The sequence below is a fragment of the Mya arenaria genome, chromosome 4 (genome assembly GCF_026914265.1).
Source record: "Mya arenaria isolate MELC-2E11 chromosome 4, ASM2691426v1".
NCBI lineage: Eukaryota > Metazoa > Mollusca > Bivalvia > Myida > Myidae > Mya > Mya arenaria.
Genome location: NC_069125.1, coordinates 6,618,449 through 6,641,941, shown reverse-complemented (window position 1 = coordinate 6,641,941; position 23,493 = coordinate 6,618,449). Strand labels below are relative to the sequence as shown.

The window sequence follows — 23,493 nt, the reverse complement described above, 5'->3', positions numbered from 1 at the left end:
ACCTTTGCTGATGTATATTGACCGGCTGCTGGTGTATATTAATAGGCTGCTGATGTATATTGACCTTTGCTGGTGTATATTGACCGGCTGCTGATGTATATTGACCTGCTGCTGGTGTTACATTGACCTTTGCTGATGTATATTGACCGGCTGCTGGTGTTACATTGACCTTTGCTGATGTATATTGACCGGCTGCTGATGTATATTGACATTTGCTGGTGTATATTGACCGGCTGCTGATGTATATTGACCTTTGCTGGTGTATATTGACCGGTTGCTGATGTATATTGACCTTTGCTGGTGTATATTGACAGGCTGCTGATGTATATTGACCTTTGCTGATGTATATTGACCGGTTGCTGATGTATATTGACCTTTGCTGCTGATGTATATTGACCGGCTGCTGGTGTAACATTGACCTTTGCTGGTGTATATTGACTGGCTGCTGGTGTTACATTGACCTTTGCTGATGTATATTGACCGGCTGCTGGTGTTAGATGAAGGAGAGCCAATGTGATTTGTTGACTATTGTCATTTCATTTTAGATTGTTTTTCTTATTTGCTATGCTGTCTTTTTCTTATTTGCTATGTTGTCAAGTGACAAACATTTGTTTATTTCATGTTTGCTTTGTGATACTGTCATGATTTCAAGCTGTTTTCTGATTGGCTAGGTGCATAAAGGGGAAGAGCTTTCCATTGGTGTTTTATTTCAAAATGCCATTATGATTTGATCATGTGACTTGATACTGTTCTCTGATTGGTCAGGTGCGGGAAGGGGAGGAGCTTTCCACTGCTGCCATATTTGGAAGCGCCAAGGTCACTCAGGAAGCAGACAATGTGATACTTATTCAGGATCAGAGACTGGTCAAAGTCATGGGCAAAAAGTACATACAGGTAAAGTATTGGTACACATCTTAAAGGGGCTAGACACCAGATTGTCACAAAATCTGCAAATACATTATTTCCACAAGACAAGCCTAGCATTGTCAATATGAGCTAGTATGAGGCTGATTGTGTATCATTTTACATGTTTAAAAGAATATTTTGTCACTGTCTTAGCTGAGTTAACCTGTTTAAAATTAGCGCTTAATGATTAAATTTTGCGGACACGAAAAATAAAATCCAGTATTTTTTGTGAAATAAAGCAAGTATTCGTCCATAAAAATCATAGGCCCGCCGGGCGTACTGTCTGCCGATTTTGACAGGCCCGACGGATTTTTTATACACCACAGGCATCGGGCGTGTGCACTGTGTGGGAACGGACACCAGATATAGTTCAAAAAGTGATCAATAAATAAGCGTTTGATTTTGACACATGGACAGTTTTCTATCATTTTTTTGTATTTTATGGTGATATATTTAACAAAATCGAAGAGTTTTGAATTACTTGATACTTTGCAATATACGATTATGATGGAAATGTGTCTCCTCTTTTGTATAATAGCACAATTTTCGCCGAAAGTTGAATGATCGCTCACAAATGTTAATTTATGTGGTACAATTTCAAACATAAATCAACAAATTGAAAATAAGAATAAAAATTGAATCGAGCGATTTCATTGTAATTACATAATCTAGTAATGTGTAAAATATCAATATGATATCTTTTGCTGTTACGGAAATATTAATACCTTTTGATGCCCTGGCAGTGTACTGGGGATAGATGAAGCAAATAAATAACTGCACAGGGGATAGCTATTAAGTGGACTGAGGATAGTAATGATGTATTTAGAAAAACAAGACTGTGATAATGATTACGGCTATTATCTATACGCGAGCTCGAGGGAAATTGTTCGAGGTAAATATTTGAAATACGCCCGTAATTGGATTTATTGAGTAACACAAAACATATGGCCAAAGAATGTATGTGGTGTTTGCTATTCATATATATAATATTGCTTTGTAAATCAAGTAGGTACGTTTTTGCAAACAGAAAGTCACCAGTAGGGAATGAGATATTGTGATCAAATTTGAAACACATAAAGCTTTTTTCTAAGCTTGGGTCAATGTTGGTATTAGAATAATGGTCTCTGCTCGTTCACTTCAGTGAGAAAGAATGTATTGTGACCAACCCTGATATTTACGCAGCTTGCATATATACGTTCATTTAGGAGAGCATGGATCAAACTCATGTTAACTAAAGTTTGCTCAATAATTTCTTATCAAATTGTACTCTCACTTTTTGCTGATTATTTGAAAGTTCGAAATAGACATATACATGTATAATGTATATTAACAGTGTTACTATCAATTTTTGTCCCATTTTACATGTTATCGCCAGCACACACATTGCTCAACTTTGAAACTATCCCCAGTACATTATATGGCTATCCCCAGTACAGTACTGTGAACATTTCTAAGGGCACATCTTTAACAGTTTCTTACAATAAAAATAGTTTATTCTTGTGAAATCCTTCGAATTAGATTTTTTATTTATTCGATATATTTCCTACAAATAACAATACTTGTAGAAATTCAGTAAGTTTTGAGGTGATCATCTCAGATTTGAAGAAACATTTTACGAGGTCTGCTAAACTCCCATTTTCATAACTCTGGTTATGGGTGCAGTATCTATTAATAAAGATTGAAAATCAGACCCATACCATTACCAACGATCAAAATAATCGGAATAGTTAGTTTTATTTATCATCGATTTTATAAGCCAAACTGAAAACCTTAAGGGAAAGGATCAGTTGCCAAAATTTGTTTCTAACCTATATATGCACAAATAATTAAGTGAAACATTTGGTCCATCAGAAAAATCAACTTATTTTGAGAATAACACTAATTGTAGTCAAATCCATCAAGAGTGTTAAGGGGTTAAAATACTTAATTTGGGCAAAAAATTCCAATTTCATGATGGAATTTCAAATAAAAGTTCTTATATGCTAGCGAAAATCAATTTCTTAAAATTTTAATTGATTATTACCAATTTCGGGATCAAACAACCAACTTTCGACAACACTCAGTCATTATTTTCTCTCTATTACATACTTACAGGTGGTAAAGAACAGGTTCGATGGTGACTTAGGAATGATCCAACTGAACTTTGACAAAGCCAGCAACAGCTTTCTCCTCGGCAGACAGAAACAATCCAAACCAAAGCAGCCAGAGAGTGTTGATGAGTCTTTTCAATATGGCGATATAGATGGCGACAAGGACTGAAACCATGGACAGCTTTTGCTGCACGGTTTCCTTTGACGGAAAAAGCTCTCCTATTGTGACTTTCAAAGTGTGATTCCCAGCAAGTGCTCTAGATGTGTTGTTAGTTCTTAATATTAATTGTTTGCGCCAGTGCTGTTCATAATGATGTGTTCAGAAGTTTAAGTTGTTATATATTAACAAGTTGCATTGTGATCCTTCAGTGGTTATATGGTTGAAGTGTGAAATGTTTTGCGAAGAAATGTGCTGGGGTTTTTTGGTGAATGCTATAGGTTGTGTTCAAGAAAAACCTTGAGTGTAGTATTACATGTTGATCAATTACAAGACTCTCTGTGCCAAATGTTATGTTAATCTGCTAGATTTTTATTAAATTTATTATTATTAAATTTATTCTGTGGAGCTAGTGGGGGGTTTTTGAGAGAAAATGGGGCCCAATTTCAGCCCCTTTCACAATCCCAAAAATTATACTATTTTCACACAACAATGGAATCAAATTCAACTATCGAAAAAAACTTTTCTCCAACTGCTATCAAGTCAGTAAGTACAATTACGTTTAAATGCTGTCTTATTCTTTTAAAATTTGGCCAGTGTTTGAATTATACATTGGCAAATTTTGAGTCATATTTTAGCTATTCTCACAATTCAAAGGTCATTAAAAGGTGGGGGGAAAACTTTTACACAAAAAGTAACTTATATGATCTTGAAAATACCTATCATTGTCGAAACCTGCCACAGTTTGTGCCACCATTCTGGGTGTTTTTTTCAGTCAAAGAAACTATGATGTTATATTTGATGCTTGCATCATAATTTATTGTAAGACCTTTATCCGTTTGTTGCTATCATATGCTGTACGGTTGCATTGTAGATTATACATGTGCTTGTGTAGAATAGCAAATTCCCAGTAAATTTATTAGTATTATATTGTTAAGGTGCTTTATATCTGTGTTCTTCCTATATCAATATTATCCGTGTCTCATTATCATTGTGTTGTTAAAAAATGGGCCGATTGCTCAGAACTTTGTTAAAGTGAACAACTTGATTAACGATATGTTGTTAAATTTGAAACATGAAATATTTCATGATGTGCTCAAGTATTAATATAAAGTGAGTACAACTGAAAACGTTGACTCAAATCTTGGTAGAAATACTACAGATAAAAGGAATATCCATATTAAACTTTCAGAGCAGAAGAGATTCTAAATGTTAACAATGTAGACGTTCACAATGTTGTTAACTTTTACAAAGTTTGATGAATCGACCTGTTGTTTTTGAATCTTGTTTTGTTTTGCTTTAACCCCAATGTTTGTAAAAATACATGTCTTGAAATAATAGGAAAACTGAGACAAAAATATCTTGTATCAAATTTTATCTTCTGACATTGATCTTTTTTTGCAAAAAATAATTTTTATTGAACATGAATATTGATCATGCATTTGTTAAAATACAACTACTGTTTGCAAAAAAAAATAAGCCAAGTATACTCATCAAGCAGTTTATAATATCATGTTCATAATGTCATTTTGCTGAAAAGAGTCTATTCCAGTACCGCCCCAAAAGCAGTATTGAAGTTTTTCGCACTTCGAAGATATTTGTTTGTGACCTTGTGAGAGTTATTTAAAGCTTCTGTTTAAGTGTTGAAGTGAAACCAATTCAAACTGTACATGTATAGATGCTTTGCGGGATTTGAGCCGGCCTCTTTAGTAGTTTGTTTATGGTGATAGGTCAAAGTATATGCCATATCACTGTTGACTGCAGACAATTTCTTTTTATGTTGGAAGTTGATTAACAGTCTGAGTGATGTTGTGCTCGATATAAAATTCACTTGTCAGATGTTTGCTACTTTAAACCCAGCATCATTCAATGCATCAAAGACATAAAATGCCAAGTTCATTTGCAAACAAAAATATAATTATTCTTGATAACAGAAGTGCAAAACAAATTATTTAAGAAATAATATCAACATGAAAACAATCGATTGTTATGCTCCTGTAGATAGTTTATCATACATAGCAGATTCCAGACACGTCAATGCTGCGGGCTCGTAATCCTCGTAAAACTTGTTAGCCACCATGTATTTATTATCCAGTAACCATGGTAAATCACCGACACCATAAACACATACATTATGCACATATTTTCCAGAGCACGATTTAGATTTATCTGATCGCCAAATCACTGCTCTTGAATGGTATTTGCCATTACTGTAACGTCTTTGTTCAATATCTCCACCTGGAGTGGAAGGTAACGCATTTAATGTGGCCCAAATAATTTCTTCGGGTGCATAAGTATCTTCTAACCACTTCATGAATACTTTCACAAAAACGTGATCTAGGACAAAATCCACAAAGTCCCTGCTAAACATTCCATAAGCACTGCCTTTCTGCATTTTAATATCAATATGAAAGGGAATTTTTTGTTGTTTTGTGCGGTAGATTTTGTTATTTCCTATAGTATGAACTTGACCTAATCTGTGAAGCTCTCCTGCCGGAATCTGGTAGCTTTCTATGTCGTTGGAGCCGTTAAGGATTTTTAAAAATTGCACAATTTCACTTCTTGTTTTGAGCATGAATTCCTGCCCTGTTAGGTTAATGTAATATTTCCACTTGACATGAGACGTTCGCACTGCTTTTAGACATTTCATCTCCGCTTCCACTTGTCGTATGGAAGAGTATATTACGGTAACAGGCTCGTTTATTACAACAATATTATTGAAGCATTTTTGAATCCTCTTGAAGGAATGAAATATCTTGGGTGGTGCTTTTCCATCAACATGAATACAAAATACATCTTTTGGTGTGTAAATATAACGCAACAATCTAAATGCCTGGTTTGCGTTGGTATGAATCTTTATTCCATAAGCGAGAGGAAAATCAGAATTTTCAAATTCAGATGTACTCTTTCTATAGATAAAAGCATTCCTGATGTCTAAACAGCTTTTTTCTACCTTTTCAATTCTGCAATCAGTATTATGGCTTAACTGGTCACTTATGGTTGAAGGGACCCTGGACCCTTGGTTGACGTAATGCATAACGATATCACATATTCGTCTGTTTGAACTATGATATTCATCCATGTCACAAGTTCCACCTGCTTTGATGTTATCATTCTCAAAATCCTTGGAAACTGTTGACTGGACATAGTCTTGTGCCTTTTCAATCTTACTGGAATCACTGCGACCATATTTGGGGTATCTAAGGAACAGTATTATCCCCACAAATATTAGGAATGCTATATAAGGGTATTTTCTGCACCATCCTGTAACATCAAAGAAAACATTTCTCATTATTTCCATGAAAAGTGCAATTTATTAAATAATATTTTTTTGCTTAAAGATACATTTATACAATCATGCCAAGAAAAACTGGCGAAATTTATCACTTAATTTCTACATGAGAGTCAAGCTACACATTAACCCCTGATTGACCGAGAATTAGAGGTCAAATTCTTTACTATATGTTAAAATCATGTTATCATTTCTTGAGATTTTTGTGGTTTTGGTGATTGAGATTTGGAAGAATGTATTAAATTTTGCACAGAAAGACGTGAGAGAGAGAGCAGAGAGAGAGAAAGCAGAGAGAGGGAGCAGAGAGAAGGGGGGGGGGCAGAGAGAGAGGGAGAGAGCAGAGAGAGGGAGCAGAGAGAGAGAGCGAGCGAGAGAGAAGAGCAGAGCGAGAGAGAAGAGCAGAGAAAAAGAGAGGGAGAGCAGAGAGAGAGAGGTGAAATTACAATTAGATTTTTTTGTGGCTTAAAGATAAACATGCAAGAGTATGGTAAACATTTTCATCATTTATTTAAAAAATATATTTTTTGAAATCATATTGTACACAAATTTTAGTTGCTAAATTTTGTCTTCTTTCCAAAACAAGATGAATCAAGATTAATCATATGATAGCAAATATTCTCATGTACATGTAGTGTAATACTTACTTTTTCTAAGCTCTTTCCTCAGTATATCCATTGCCAGAAAATTGCTCGACTTAAGCCAACTTTCCTATGTTAAACGCATAAGGTGTTTACCTATAGGCTGATTGGAACTTACTATTTATGTTACCAATAAATCAATGGCTGAGAAGTGGCCTCAATATTAGAAAATACTTATGAAGACAGACGTCTTAAAGGGACTGTTCACCTGATTGGCACCAAAAAAAGTTTTTTTCTGTAACGAATCTCGGGACAATTATCAAATAGAATGTGTTACGCTTTGATATCATAATTGTAAAAAAAAAGTAACAAAATGTAAAAAAAATAATTTCAGAATGCACAGTTCAGTTTTTAGAATAGAAATACTACATAAACAGTGTGTACTAGTCCTAAATATATCTAAGTATGGATCAATTTGATCTTAGCCAAAGATGCTTTTATTGTGTTATTGGTAGAATTTGTTTCAATTTGTCTGTGATTTTTATGGGGTTTTTTGTCAAACCTTATTCATCTGATATAGCATAGGTTTATGTTCATATCTTTTAAAATGGAAGTAGACTGGCTTTAGCATGTAAAAACTTTGTAGCAGTGAATGTATGGGTGAATGAAATATTTCATATTAGTCATTTAATTACAGAGGTCAATTTGATGTAAGCGAAAGACTTTACACAAGTCACTTGATTACAGTGGTCCAAAATTGCGGAATTATTTGGATTTCAATTATTGAAATAGTATTGTGCAATCATTATTATGCAGCAGATGATTTCTTTATAACTCCCATGATAAATTGTTTAATTTTTTTTTCAATATTAATGTCACGGCTACTGAATGGCACAGGTTAGAGAGTATTCGAGTTATCTGGGCTTGTGAGCTTAGCTGGTATAGTGTCTGACTTGCAAGAAGGGGTAGCTGGGTTCTATCCTCGGACCGGCCACATTTGTTCTGAGCCTGTGAAATTTGGCTCCCAATGTGGGTCAATGACAGCCCTGTTGGTCAGCATTATACTCTGTGAGTGTTTTGCAAAAAGCCTTAAAAAAACACACTTTAAGAATAAAATGCCACTTCTTAAATACTTGTCATATGCTAATTATTCACCTCCATATTTTTTGTTATTATGACTTAGTGATCTTACAGCATAACAAGCTTTGTTTCTTCTATTTTCTTATACCTAATTCTCTTGAATAATTAATATTCGGGTTAACACTTACAGTTAACTGGCACCACAAAAGAGGTCAATAAAGTTACAAAACTTGAGCAAGGTGAAAGCAAAAATGTTCTAACTGCCTGCGTATTTGATGTCACTTAGAACCTTTCTCCTTCATCTCTCAAAATGGTATTTTATCAATACTTACTTATAAACACACTTATTGTACTATTCTAATACTGCATGTTATGGAAAACCCTAGTTCCTATAGTACTTGAATGTGACGTAAATCTTCAGTTTAATCTTTACTTGATTGTAATATATTCAATATATATTTATTTCAAAACCAAGTTACACGCGCGCGCGCACACACACACACACACAGAGTAAAATCCCCTGGGAAGACATCACAAAACATGGCATGTATGTACATAACACAGTCTGGTAATACAATTTCTATACTTGTGCATAAGCTGATTTGATACCAGTCTCATGGTATTAGGACTTACTCTGGCTGAGAGAGGTCTTACTTTGTAGAGACACAGCAATTTAAGCAGATCTATCAGTTTATTGGAGATCTATTTAAAATGAGGGTTCCTGATTTTATCTGCTTGCTTACCTTAGAATGAAGAGTTCTTTTTTTAGTTTAAACTTATTTATTTTACAACGATTGTGAAGCAAGTTATTACAACATTATATTTATCACGTTGGCACGATTTTACGCGAGAGTGTGGTCTTGTGTTGTGGGGAGAACTGGAGTACCCGAAAAAAAAGCCACTTGTCCGGTTTGGTGACCACAAACCAAACTCACTTGCGCCCAGGCTAGGAATCAAACCTGGGTCAGTGTGGTGAGAAGCGAGTGTGCTAATCACTGCACCAACTGGACAACCATGAGTTCTTATTTTGTTTTTCAGAATGAAAATAAGTTAAAGTTACTATACCCACAACCCGAGTTATTGAAATTATATGCTAAATTGTTTTGTACCCTGTTGTCAAGGACAGCATTCAATAACTAGCATGTGATATAACTGAATAGCATTGTGATTTATCTTCACAATTTTGAACTTATTTTGCATCATTGGGACTCTGAAAAAACTCTTTTGTTTTGTAAAAACGATATAGTAGACCCTATAATGGTACCAGAGACCTACATTTGACAACCATGAGGGTCCAAGCATCCTAAGCTGAGACTTCCTTGGGAAAATCCTAGATTGAGCTCAGCCTTCTTGTTACCTGTGCCGATATGGGACTTAATGTACAGGGCCCAATTTCTTGGAACTTCTTAAGTCCCTTATAACAGGATTAAGCTTAGAAGCTCACTATTTTTGTCTTTCAATTATTTGCGTAGTATTTACTTTTTTAAGAATTTTTACACTTAAGATAGGAATCATCTTCAAGATATTACAATGAACCATTTTTTATCAATCAAAATCCAATTTAAGTATATATTTTGGCTAATTGAAATAAGCTACTTAAGCCTGTTAAGCTTAAGAAGTTTCAAGAATTGGGGCAATTATTATAAGACATTTCTATGATATATTAAGTTATTTACCATATTATGTTCACATTACACAAATTCTTGTCAGTACGGCTTTAATACCAAACTTAGATTTCAAGAGAATAATTAAGAATGTTCATAGATAATTTGGACAACAAAAATGTAGGTTTCAAATTTTATTAGCATTAATTTGTTAAAAGTTCTTAAAATAGCAGACCCTGTGACATCTAATGTAAGACAATGTATAACATATCAATAGAAACACTATGTAATAGTTTATATTATGATGAAATGTTTAAAAGTATGTTTCTGATTTGAACACTACTTAACTACCGGTTTTTGAGTGATTTTACATTATGATAATAAATTATTGTTATCAATTTATAATCAATGGATGGTCATGGATTTATAGAACACTGTTTTATGTGAAATTAGAAAAAAACATTAATCTAGAAAGTCAATGTTAATTTTCACAAAATTTTGCTGAACAAAGTTGGGAATTTCACAACCAAAGTGTGCAAAACCAAAGGTTATTTTGTGCAAAATGAAAGTAACTTTCTTTGAAATGAAAATTAGCTTTGTTGGTGCATGTCCCATAACAGTAGCGTTTAATTTGACATACTAAGCTGAACATATAGCACAAAATTACCTTAGGTTTGACACATAAGGTTGTCATATTCAGAACTTTGTTGTACAAAATTTTGTTGAGGTGAACCATGTCATTCTAGACTTAAAGCTGTTTTCTTATTTCTTATAATACACTGTTATACTATAGAGAATGTTCAGTTCTTATATCTAATAACTATGAAACAGGCATGATATATGTAATGATAGGTAACAAAATGTGTCATCATCGAAATTGAGTCTAGTGGAGGAAAAAGTGATATAAAAATACTTGCAATGTATGGTGACTCCTAAGTAAGCAAGCGTAGCAATTTTGACATAAATTGAAATTAAAAAAATATAATTTCTAATTCATTTGTGATAAGTTATATAACTTTGGTCATTTTCATTTCTTCTCAATATAAACATGGCCGCTTCAACCGAACCCATTTTCGCTGACGACATTACGAATGTTAAAGAAAAACTCTTTAAAAAAGTCATAACAGAATACAGCAAGGTTGGTTCAACAAATATCACAGATAGAGGAACTAGTACTAACATATTAATCAACAAAACTTGCCATGAAAATACATGATACCTGGGAGTAGGTCCCAGATGATACCTTGTATTATTTTGAAGTTTCAGTTTGTTCTGACAATCAAAAAAAAATGGCAGTTCAGAACTAAAGTTAACAACGTTGTGAACGTGAGTGTTGTTAAATTTTTGAATTACTACTACATGTATGGATGTTTTATTGACACATTTGTGATCTGCAGTATTTCTAACAAGTTTTTGTTCCAGCTGTACATGTCCTATGCGAATATATGAGCATCAAATATTTCACCCCTAAAAGTTAACAACGATTCCGTTAACAACGATTCTGTTAACAACTCTCCCGTTAACAACAATCTTGGTTAACAACTCTCCCGTTAACAACTCTCCCGTTAACAACAATCTTGGTTAACAACTATCCCGTTAACAACGTTGTTAATTAAACAAAGTTCCGAACAATCGGACCAATTGTGTATGTTCTTAAATTGATACTTGTTTATTATCTAAATGGTAAATTTATGGTTAAATGAATTAAATGAAATACAACAATGTAAGCAAACATTCCAAATAACATTTTACCGACATTGAACTTATTTCTATAAAGCCGTTTGAAATATGGAATCCAAATCCTAAGAGTTTAAAATACAATTTAGTCACAGTATGAAATTTCCCATTATGTCATATGAGGCTTTAACGGGTGTGGCGTTTTGGGAAAAGAATTTCACATCGTTGATTAACTTTTAATTTAAAAGAGTCATTGGCTTAATTTGCAGATGTAGTCAGTTTTCCATCAAATGAAATATTTAAATGATTGTATAAATTGAGCTACGAACACTTCTACATTTATGTAGATTTGTCATGATTTCTATGTAGCGAGAATTGGCATAATTGCGATTAATATTCCTGAAGAGCCATTTAATATGTACGAGCCATTTAATATGTACAAGTCGTGACTATATACAACAATTACAATTACATAGCAATAGATATATTATGCCTAGCTTGCAAGCACTTGCGTTCTGTACCAAAGAAAATGTTGAAAGCCGTCATTCAGAACTCCTCGGCCATTTTCCATCGAAAACAACTATGGAAAATGTCCGAGAAGTTCCGAATAGTTTTCCATCCAAATCTGATTTCCGTTGCTAATGAAAAAAATGAATGAAACATTTTATACAATTCAGAAAGCTACAGAAGCAATGTTTCCCTAACAAAAATACAGGATTACAATTGGTTTACCAACCACACAATGGTATTCAAAGACGAATCTTGTACGTATATAATATATATATTTAGAAACATGTTTCGTAATTACATTATGTATACGCATGGGCATTTTTGTCTAGATGTACTCGAAAATAAACTGTTAAACACCAAGATAAATTCGCAACTTGCCGTTTTCCCTGTAAGTGGCCTCATCTGGTTCAACAAACATCGTTTCACACTCTTGTAAACTTAAAAAAAAATGTAACTTATTTGAAAAGATCATTAACTCTCACTTCCATAACGCCTCCCCAACAGTCCAGCTATGACTAAACACCGTACACAGTCACTAAATCCACCCAGGTATGTCGAAACCATACAAACGCGTATGAATACAATTGTCCTGTTGGGGTGGAATTGGGCTTTAGCGGTCAGCGCTAATAATACTACACTAATACACGAAAGCGAAATTTTTGTATCTATAGTGTATGCCGCCCTGCTTCTTCTGCATTTCTTGACGTTTCTTGTTAATGACTTCCGAAATCCATTCCTTGTCCACAGCGAAGGCCATGGGTCGCCGGGGTATGGTATTCAGGAAGAAAGTCTCGTTGTTCTCCATGTGGACTTTGGGCGGGTCTCGCTCCGTTTCCGGTTCCGGTAGTTTCACGGTGTACGGTAACCTTCGAGCCACTTTCCTGTTGGGAGAAAGTGTTTAAATGGATTACAGAATAGTATTTATGATACTATGTAGGAAGCAAATGTATGGACCGTCGGAAGTCATGAATCTTTTTGCAAGTTTATTAGAAAATTAATGTACTTAAACTTGAGTTATATTTCTCTGAGATACTTGAAGCGTCGCGAAAGAATGGCAAAAGAGAGTTTTCAAGCGCCTTTTTTAAAGTGAAACTTTTTTCAAATCAATACATACACATGTATAGCACACATCAATTTTGACTAATAAACCTTTAACTGCTTACTAGTAATGCATTTATAAAAAATATTAATTACTGATAAGAAGATTGTAACCGTGTATTTATTAGCAGAAAGCGCAAAAATATTAAATGATTGGTGAATGCTAAAAGATTTACTGCGATCTACAATGGTCTCATTAGGTAGAAATACTGTGTTTTATGCGCATTTCTTTCCAATTGAACTCGGTATCCTTCATAAAAACCATTGTTTCCGACATTTATTTATCCTTTTTGGAATATTAAAACAATATTATTAAATGTGGTAAATCTTATTTGGGAGCAAGAGTGCATCTTTAAACATCGTCTTTAATTCTGTTAATCTGAAATTTATTTCCCTTATAACTTACTTGATTTTCAATGGATCCCCATGTACCTCCATTGGCCACCCGTGCTTTCTCGTCTCCTCAAAGTAGTCCGGCGTCTCACATCGTTCTCCCTCCACTTGAAGATGTAGTTCCATCGTCTGCGGAGACGGTGCCCTAGGTCTGAGCGGCGTGTTCCGCCCAGAAGGCGGTTTTCCGACGGAACCACGCGAGGAGACACGCCTTTGGACCGATCTGTCGGAAACAACTGGTGATGGCGCTGGCGGCCGCTCTGGTGAGAGGATGACTCTGTCGGGAAACTGGTTGTAGCCATTCGGATAGTCAAGGTCCGCCTGTGGATGTGGCCACGTGCAGAATGCGGGCGGCGTCGGCGGTGGAACAGGTGGTGATTGAACAGGGGACGGCGACGGGCGGAATGACCCGGCGGATTTCACTGGACGTTGTGGTTTTGAGGGCGTGTGGCGACGCACGGTTGCACTTTGTACACGAACAGCTTTTCCTTTAGGCGACGGGACTGGTGACGATATGACTGCCTGTGGGCTAGGTGTCGGACGGGTGTACATTGGTTGTTGGGATGGCGCGGGTGATGGCTGCGGAGGTTGGACTGTAATTTCCGTTTGCGGTACATGCGTAGACCAACATTGTTGAGGTGTTGGGAGGTTTAATCTCGGAGGGGGCCTATAGGTTGTGTGGATGGGTGCGCTGCCTACTCGGAATGCAAGTTTGCCCTGATGTGAAGACGAGCCAGCTTTGGAGCCGGTGGACTGTGGACGAGCGGCGGGGGACGGCGAGGGACGAGGCGGCTTTGGCGTCCGCTGCTCCGGTGGTGTCGCCGGCGCTGTGTAATATTTGCTATCTCTGTAGCGATAGAGAGCTTCTAACTCTGAAAAAAGACGATTACATGTATGAGCGGAGTTTCTATAATGACTTATTAATGCATTCTATCAAATTATAGATCGATTCGTCATACATTTAGTCTAATACCCGTATGACATCTAATGAATACGACCATTCAACGCGGATATGATTTAATTATCATCTGACAATCTAATTTAGGTACGAAAACAAAAATCCGTAAATCTGCACAGCAGGAGCTCAGATATTATGGACAGAAAAAACTTCCCATTCTATATTATAAAATTACAACGTTTAACTCATTAAGCAATTACGAATTCTCATATAGTTCTGATATTGACGATTGTCGTCAGATTGATCAAAGTCATTTTATAAAACAAAATGTAAATAAACACATAACAGCAACAGGAAGATCGTCGGAAAATAAAAAGCTCAACTCGTTCACTTTTCAATAGCTTTGTTACAGCTTTCATCGAAATGAAGCTTTTCCCGTCAGGCGTTGCATGATTCACGTATAAATTAGCAGTGCATAATGCACCGGTCAATCGTAACCACGTCCCACTCCCGAGTGAATGCGGTGGTGTTGTTTTCGCTCCGAAAATAGCGGGGAATGGACCTTACCTAGGTATCCCGGGGTGCGGGTGCATTTAGCGGTGATTTTACCAGGACGGGTATTTTACCCGGGATTGGCTGGACCGAAAGTCAAAATCCCCGCTATTCCCCGGACCTGGGGGCCGTGGTTACAATTGACTGGTGCACAGACGCAAGATAAAGTGTTACCAGGCTAATGTAGAATGAATGGTAGTTCTAGAATCTAAGCGTTGATCGATATGTCAAGCTAGTGCTTCCCGAATGACAGTCATAGAATCTACGATTTGAAATACCAGGATAGTGCAGCTTGAATTGTCGTCATAGACACGTAGGCTTTGATCTGTCTGCCTAGTGCAGCTTGAACTGTGGTTATATGCGGGGATTTTACCATGAGTTTGTCCTCGCAGGACGGGTATTTTATCCGGGATTGGCTGGACCGAAAGTCAAAGTCCCCGCTATTCCCGGGACCTGGAGGGGGGGGGGGCGTGGTTACAATTGACTGTAGCATAAGCCATTGTTAATAAAATAACATTTGGGTGCCAGGTGATTTCATGTATGTGTTGTATCATTGTAAATAGTATTGCTTGCTCGTTACTATTATCTGGTATCAAACCAGAAAGGATTGCGAAGGAGACGTACGGACACTTATAAGTTATATATTTAAATTGTTTGCAATTTGGATTATGAATTTGACATAAAAACACACTTTTAAACGTTAGACAGCCCACCCCGTTCACTTACGATATGGTGTTAGGGTGTCTAGTCGTCTGTCCTCGTAGACATTTTTGGCAGAAGGATACCACCCATACGTCTGCTCCGCCATCCTTCCGGTCCAACTGAAAAAGTAGTCCCAACAATTATTTTTTTCTTAAAACTATAATTCCAGTATTAATAAACACAAATATCACAATTTTCGCAGTTTACGAAAAAAATAAATATGGTTATTCCGAAGCAGTTCTCATAGTTTTTTGTGTTTTTTTTAACAGACGAGTTACTTCTGATTTTGTTATTGTTAATTTTACTAATTTATAATATATCACCGAATCAGCAAGCTTTCGGGGTCAGTTCTCGTTGGCTTGCATTGAATTTCAAAAGACGAAATTGAAATGTATCCAGTATCTTATTGTTCGAATATTTGTTTAAGACAAATGTTCCTATTGTTGCGAATGACAGTAATTGATCGCTTGTACATTTAAAATTATCTTAAACTTTTAAAAATTCCGTTTGACGCTTGTTTTAAATCCTTTGAAGATATGACTATTTCCTAGTCTTTTATTTTAAGTTTATACTAAATTCACACCTCAAATGGATTTTGGGAAGAGAGTTACGTGTCTTTCCGCGAGACATGTTGCTTTTGAAGTGACTAGCACCACCTTAGTTACGCGTGTATTAATCAAAAACCAAACTCTGATCGAATTATAATCGGTTGATAAGAAAGGCCAGTTATTTAAATTATCTGTTAAGATTTGTTATTTTTGGCACAAATTGTATAGGATTTCTCTATTATAAAATTTACTCTTGATTACCTCAATCTTCCATTATATTCAGAACTGATTAAGTCTATCAATTTGAGGGGAAAAAGAGAACGGTTTTCCACCTGTCAAATCAATGGATATTGAACTTTACTTTTGCAATAATCGTCAAAAGATATGACTCGTATATGCAGGCCATTACCCCAAACATCATTACATTATACCGAATCATTAGAATTATTACAAAGTGTGACTTACTACAATATTTTCTTCCTAAATCTCACTTTATCTGTCGAATCCGGACTAGTCTTGTATCACACTTCGCACTTTTAACAATTTAAATGGAAACACGATATATTTGCTGAATTAAAAAAAATACTTCTTTGCTTTGCTGAAATAAATGTCTCAGTATGTTTTAAATAGCTCAAAAGGTTTCAAAGTACAATAAAATAAAATAAACACGGTGCCATTATAAATTTTGCGAACTCATTCAACGTTAAATTCTCATCAAGCCTTGATTGGTATCTCCAATGAGTAAATATTTAATTATTTACAATACCGATGCAGATTATCAGATTACATTAACCCTTGTCAATAAATCCCATTCAATGCCACACAAGGAATGCAAAATGGCTCATTAGCCAAAACATTAGTTCCTTATAAATACAGTAATTACTTAATGCGCCCGACAATAGCCTTATATTTATTTTTCTACAATTGTTTTATTTGTATTGAATGTTTCAGGCCAATACCTCGTATATAGCAAATCAACACTGTATATTTTGCGTACAAATGCTTTAAGACATTTCTATTGTCTTTCGAAATTTGATATTTCAAGATTTTCGTATCTGCTGACTATGTACATTAAAATATTTCTTTGTACATACATCTTTTTCGGTAAATGCTGAAAAAAATACGGGGAATTATAAAACTTTGGAAAAAAATCACTGTTTTAAAGCTGCACTCTCACAGATTGACCATTTTAACATTTTCTTTATTTTTTGCCTTGGAAAGAGCAATATTTTGCGTAAATATTTGCACACCAATGATATGAGATTGCCGACAAAACATCAGATCGTAGATTTTCATATTTCTGTTCGAAAATTAATAAACATCAATTTTTTAACTTAAGTATACAAATCTGCGATCTGATTTTTGTTAGCAGCCTTATATAACTGGTTTCCATGGATTTTCGCAAAAATAGACTCGTTCCAAGACAAAAAAAAAAGTTGTCAAAACGTTCAATCTGTGAGAGTGCAGCTTTAATAATACTTTTATGAATAAATAGATACAATCGTTTAACTAAAGCAACATCAAGCAAAAAGTTGTTGTATTTACTATATGGTTAAGTAATGAGATTCTCTAAAATATTACTTAAACGTTGCATAACATAACGACATAATACGGAGAATTGCCATATTTAGTTGAAATCGCAACGTCAGTTAAAGCTGGAACCTACGATAGTTATAAGGAGTATGGGATTGAAAATGATTCTGTTTTATATACCGTAAACAAATATTTTGACAGCTAAATCTTGTCCAATCTTACTCTGGTGCTGGTTATCTGCATATCATTGGAGACAAACATTGACAGAGAATTCGTTTACAAATGCCTTTGTTTGCCGAGGATTTAAAGGGCATGACTGTTGACATATAGCATAATCTTTGATTGGAAAATCTTGAAATCAAAGATCAACATGTCCGAAAATATCGTCTTGTTCGAACATGCGTCATACGTTCTATACAGACGTTTCTACTTTAGATAAACAGGACAACAGTTCATTTTGTATTTTGGCGTGATTTCAGAGCCGAAGTTTCTAAAACCACAATTCAAGCTGCACTAGTCTGAGAGTTCAGAGCCGAAGTTTCTTAAACCACAAGTCAAGTTGCATTAGTCTGAGAGTTCAGAGCCGAAGTTTCTTAAACCACAATTCAAGCTGCACTAGTCTGAGAGTTCAGAGCCGAAGTTTCTTAAACCACAAGTCAAGTTGCATTAGTCTGAGAGTTCAGAGCCGAAGTTTCTTAAACCACAAGTCAAGCTGCACTAGTCTGAGAGTTCAGAGCCGAAGTTTCTTAAACCACAATTCAAGCTGCACTAGTCTGAGAGTTCAGAGTCGAAGTTTCTTAAACCACAATTCAAGCTGCACTAGTCTGAGAGTTCAGAGCCGAAGTTTCTTAAACCACAATTCAAGATGACTGTCATTTGGGAAGCACAAGCTTGACAGGTCGATCAACGCTTAGATTCTAAAACTACCATTCATTCTATAATAGCCTGGCAACACTTTGTCTTGCGCCTGTGCACCAGTCAATTGTAACCATAGCCCCCAGGTCCGAGGAATAGCGGGGACTTTGACTTTCGGTCCAGCCAATCCCAGGTAAAATCCCCGACCTGTGGTGAAAAACTGCTGGTAAAATCCACGCTAAATGCCCCGCACCCGTTGACATCCTAGGTAAGGCCCATTCCCCGCAATTTTCGGCGCGACAAAGAAAACCACCGCATTCACTCGGCACTGCGGTGCCACCCTGGACGGTAAAACACGGCCCATATGCCCCGCTATCCGCGGTATATCCCCCGGAACTGGGGGGGGGGGCGTGGTTACAATTGACTGGTGCATTACTGTAAATGAAACAATTCTAGGGCTACACTTGCTGTTGTACCTTTAACGTAACATTTCAACATGCACAATCTAGAATTGTAATTCATGGCGTTCAAGTGTAGTATGATATATTATATACATTGTATTTCTAATTAACTGCGGTAAATATAAAAATAAATCGTAAAAGCTACCGCATTTACCATTAGGACATCATTAATTTAACCCTTTAGAACCAGTATCATCGGATCAGACACTAATTACTCCAGGACAGAATAAATTATTGTATAAGATAAGAACTTATTTCAATGGCGAATGTTTAGAGTAACCATTATTCCTACAACACTGGATTGAATGCTTTATCCTGAAGCAAAATATGTAATGGTTTAGTGGAATTAAACCTCCATAAAAGTACAGTTCTATTTGAACCCAGTAATTTACGTCTATGTGTTTAAATGGGTCAGCCTTTCAGATCTTTCTTATTCTAATGGCCTTGCATTCAAACCATTTGTATTAATAACATTTGATAAAGTGGTGTTATGTAGAAGACAATTAGTTAATGCTATTTGGCGTCCTCTTAAAAAGCGTAAGTTAAATGAACGCATTTAGTTTGTTAATTGTGATAGCACGTTGACATTTCATTTGATAAGGTTTTAATTTAACGAAAACAATTTTTTCTTGAGTTTTCAAATACTTGTAGGCGAAATGGCCATAACTTGACCAAAGGACAAAATAATCTCTTTTTCATTTATAGTACACAGTGATGATATTCGGTTCTCATATTTTAAAACATTCGGCGAATTACTTCGCAGAAAAACCTCAATATCTTGGGAAAACTGGGTGATTTCATTTCAAACTAAATTAGAAAAGAAGTCCATTTTAATGATATATGATACAACAATAGATCAAACACAAACCAAGGCTAAAATTTGTTGTGAAAAGATCCTGCCTGTTTTTTTTAATCTAAGAAACGTGAACAGAAAATGCGGAAGCTGCAATTCAGTTTAAGACAGCGGCATGTTGACACTCCACAAGTGGTTTATGGTAGTCTAAGTCCTTTTTTACTCCGGATTGCCATATTTTACATACTAGAGTGTAAGCGTGTTTATTTTAAGCCGTTAAAGTATTTGTATTCCACTCTTGTTTAAATACCTTAAGCAAATCAGTCAATGGAGTGTGCTATATTTCTGTCACACGAATTTAGGTTTCTTAATATTGGATTTAAGATTAGAATCTCGACGTTTAAACAAATAGTAAAAGTGAAATGTTCATCTGTTACCCCTAGGTATTCTTACACCTACTTTAAAGAGAACAGTTTAATTTAAAACCCCATTGTCATTTTTTTCCGTTCAAGGCAAACAAACCGCTTTGTTGATACAAGAAATGAGAACAGTCTCACGGATTCGTGTGTTTAACTCATCACTGACTGAAATATTTGAGGCCCTCATCATTTATTTAGCAGAACAGAACAGAACAGAAAAAAACAACAGAACATAGTGGAACAGAACTTAATTTTATTTGACGTATACCCACAAGGTACATAGTCATAGAATATAAATACATTTGTATAACGTGAATTCAAGGGCTGGTATTCAATAGTAGTCTTAATTAGATCTAAGAACGATGTAGCTAATCGGATTATTTATTATGAATAACTGACCAATATAGTGAATGAAGTCGGTGGTGTATGACCATGAGACTAACATAAGTTGAATTTTGAATACCACCCCTGATATGTTTTCATTAATCAATCACAGCTTATTGTCAGCGTTAACTTACAAAACTATTTTGTCCGAGAAGGTTACCGCAATTATGACCTCTAGAATTTGAAACCATGCATACTAGTTATTAACTTAATATGCAAAACTATTTTGTCAGGACACCAAGAAGGGTACAGCAATTATGATCTCTAGCTGTTGAAACCATGAATTAGCGTACAATGTGTGTATCCCCATTGCATACATTTGAATTAGCGTACAATGTGTGTAACCCATTGCATACATTTGAATTAGCGTACAATGTGTGTATCCCCATTGCATACATTTGAATTAGCGTACAATGTGTGTATCCCCATCGCATACATTTGAATTAGCGTACAGTGTGTGTGCCCATTGCATACATTTGAATTAGCGTACACTTAAATGTGTGCAATGGGCACACATTTGAATTTGCGTACACTATGTGTGCCCATTGCGTCCATTGCGTACATTTGAATTAGCGTACAATATGTGTGCCCATTGCACACATTCGAATTAGCGTACAATATGTGTGCCCATTGCACACATTTGAATTCGCGTACAATATGTGTGCCCATTGCACACATTTGAATTAGCGTACAATATATGTGCCCATTGCGTACATTTGAATTAGCGTACAATATGTGTGCCCATTGCGTACATTTGAATAAGCGTACAAAATGTGTGTGCCCATTGCATAAATTTGAATTAGCGTACAATATGTGTGCCCATTGCATACATTTGAATTAGCGTACAAAGTTTTTATGTGTGCCCATTGCATACATTTGAATTGGCGTGCAATATGGGTGCCCATTGCATTCATGTGAAATTTATGCAATATGTGTGCTTAGTTCTTGAATAAATTTGAATTTGCGTACAATGCACAAATATGATTTAGCGTACACTATGTTGAACTTTTAAGACTCTTTACTGAAATAACCACAGAAAAATCAATGAAGAAATTCCTACAATGTCAAGAAAACAAAAATGTTTTCAATATCATTAAGGTTATATCTAGCCATAGTCACTAAGTAAATATAATACTAATGTCAATCTTTGTCTTTTCGATTGAAACCAGGAGATTTGAAGTATCATAACGTAATTAAACACAGGATTAGTCCACCTAGTGCGTCTTTTTCCGTACAAAGTTGACACAAATGACCTGAAATATTTCCCGAGTGATAATACTAGTAAATTTAATAACCCTTTAATACTGACTCGGAAAACTGATTATCAAAAATTTGAAACTTATGATATTATATGATCGATTTTTAAAAGGGAATCAATTTAATATTCCTAAACGAAATAGATATATCGTCATTTGAGAGATATCAACAAAATGAGATGAATTTAAAATTGAAAGCGTATTGATCAAACACGTTCATTGATTTGGTTTGCAATTTGATATTTCATTTAATATTTTTTTGTAACTTAAGTAAATGCAAGCGACAAATGGGAATAATAAACTTGGCGGAGTGACTTAAAAAGCGAAATTAACTTATGAATGACAATATGCAACTATATTTGCAGAATGTTTTCAACTATTCATTTTACTTTAATGGCATTGCTGTAGCATTTTGAGTGGGTTTTTTTAGAAAAGATAATGATTCATAAACACTTGAATACAAGTTAATGGGGAGTTAAAATGATCTCGCAAAGCAAATATATCACATAAGGAAGCCCCGTAATCAAATATTTGAGCCATAATTTTAGATAACCCGGTAGTTTGAACCAGTGATAGACAAATAAATTGAAAAAAACCCTACTGATAACATTTTATTTTAACTTCATGAGACAGAAGATTAACGTAGGAGCATGAGCTCGCTTTGTCATGCCATAACTGGTAACAAAGCCACAGACATCGAACCTCATAAAAAATGGCATTTATAAAAAATAAGAAAAAAAATAGCGGACCATACACTGAACTCCAAATAAATCCCAGATATTGTATTACGGGAAACATAACGTAACACTTGTCAACTTATTCTTGTTGACTTTGATTTGATTTTAATGTATTTTGAATAAATGCCCATTATCAATCAACGCAGTGGGATTCTTGTATTTTTTCCTATATGCATGTACTAGTTTAACCGACTTTGGTCGCCTTTATATCCTTATAAATGGACAATATATTAAAAGCGTAATTCCATTCGCATTCAATATTCGACTGTTCAACAATAAACGTTCCGTTCCATTCCAAAATAAACGTTTAATATATTTTTTTTAAACTCGTTTAAGTCATTATTTTTTATCAATTTTGTTGTTAATGAAACGTATTTTACTTTTATGTTAGTTTGTGTGATATTTTAGCTACTGTCAAAAGTTGTAGCACGTTATTGTATACATAACAACTTCTTGATTTGTTTATCATGCTCCTTCATACAAACCATAAAACCTTAAGAAAAACTGCTACCGTCGACCTACCTTTTTGACACAAAATATCCAATACCAGAAGTTGTTTCTATAAATCTCCCATAATGTCTTTAATAACTTTTAATTCATTAACTTTCCACAAGTATTTATAAATTCACGTGTAATTGAACAAAATAAAGTTGACATGTATATTTTAGCACCTTGCTACCGCTACTAGCTTAAAGCCTCGTTTTCGCGGTTTCCAGGGACGCCATATTTGTTATGATTTGTCGTCTGCCTTATTTGATCCCAGGGTGCACCGCGATCTATTAAATCCGATGGCGCGTTGCGAAAGCAGACGACAAAACCGCTGGAGTCACGAAACAGAATTTCCGATTTCTCTCTCAAAGTCATTGATGGTTGGAGATCTAATAGCAGTTATGGATTGCAATTAATACCCGAGTGTGGTTTCAGGACAAATGCACGGATTAATGCCAGCAATGTTAATATCCGGGTGTAA

The 23,493-nt window shown here is 35.3% G+C and overlaps 3 protein-coding genes across 4 annotated transcripts in view; 1 reads left to right on the top strand and 2 right to left on the bottom strand.

Moving 5' to 3' along the window:
- Nucleotides 1-4,844, top strand: part of LOC128230230 (twinkle mtDNA helicase-like) — a 29,355-nt gene extending 24,511 nt beyond the window's left edge. The window contains exons 13-14 of the mRNA XM_052942328.1: nt 766-894; nt 3,001-4,844. Coding sequence (XP_052798288.1) covers nt 766-894; nt 3,001-3,165 — 294 coding nt within the window. The 3' untranslated portion in view covers nt 3,166-4,844. The remainder of the gene's footprint in view (nt 1-765; nt 895-3,000) is intronic.
- Nucleotides 4,845-4,973: 129 nt separating this feature from the next.
- On the bottom strand, nt 4,974-6,683 carry LOC128230232 (N-acetyllactosaminide beta-1,6-N-acetylglucosaminyl-transferase-like). The gene has a single exon (XM_052942329.1). The coding sequence runs from the start codon at nt 6,452-6,454 to the stop codon at nt 5,141-5,143; it is 1,314 nt and encodes a 437-aa protein (XP_052798289.1). The 5' UTR covers nt 6,455-6,683; the 3' UTR covers nt 4,974-5,140.
- A 2,168-nt stretch (nt 6,684-8,851) lies between these two features.
- LOC128232956 (uncharacterized) lies at nt 8,852-23,259 on the bottom strand. Of its 2 annotated transcripts, none has more exons than XM_052946769.1 (4): nt 16,121-16,201; nt 15,562-15,656; nt 13,399-14,257; nt 8,852-12,775 (listed from the first exon to the last, which is right to left on the bottom strand). In XM_052946769.1, the coding sequence occupies exons 1-4, from the start codon at nt 16,165-16,167 to the stop codon at nt 12,532-12,534; spliced, it is 1,245 nt and encodes a 414-aa protein (XP_052802729.1). In that variant the 5' UTR covers nt 16,168-16,201; the 3' UTR covers nt 8,852-12,531. The 2 variants fall into 2 exon arrangements, with proteins under 2 accessions (XP_052802729.1, XP_052802730.1); XM_052946770.1 differs by lacking the exon at nt 16,121-16,201 and adding an exon at nt 23,046-23,259 and having other exon boundaries at nt 8,883-12,775.
- Between the last annotated feature and the right edge of the window lie 234 nt (nt 23,260-23,493).

Excerpts from the sequence above, each read along its gene's own strand:
- LOC128232956 (XM_052946769.1), bottom strand. The coding sequence starts at position 16,167 with ATGTCTCGCGGAAAGACACGTAACTCTCTTCCCAAAATCCATTTGAG. Across the intron at positions 14,258-15,561 it reads AGACACCCTAACACCATATC|AGTTAGAAGCTCTCTATCGC; the intron begins GTAAGTGAACGG and ends GTCTTTTTTCAG. Across the intron at positions 12,776-13,398 it reads GGGGATCCATTGAAAATCAA|GAAAGTGGCTCGAAGGTTAC; the intron begins GTAAGTTATAAG and ends TTCTCCCAACAG.
- LOC128230232 (XM_052942329.1), bottom strand. The coding sequence starts at position 6,454 with ATGGAAATAATGAGAAATGTTTTCTTTGATGTTACAGGATGGTGCAGA.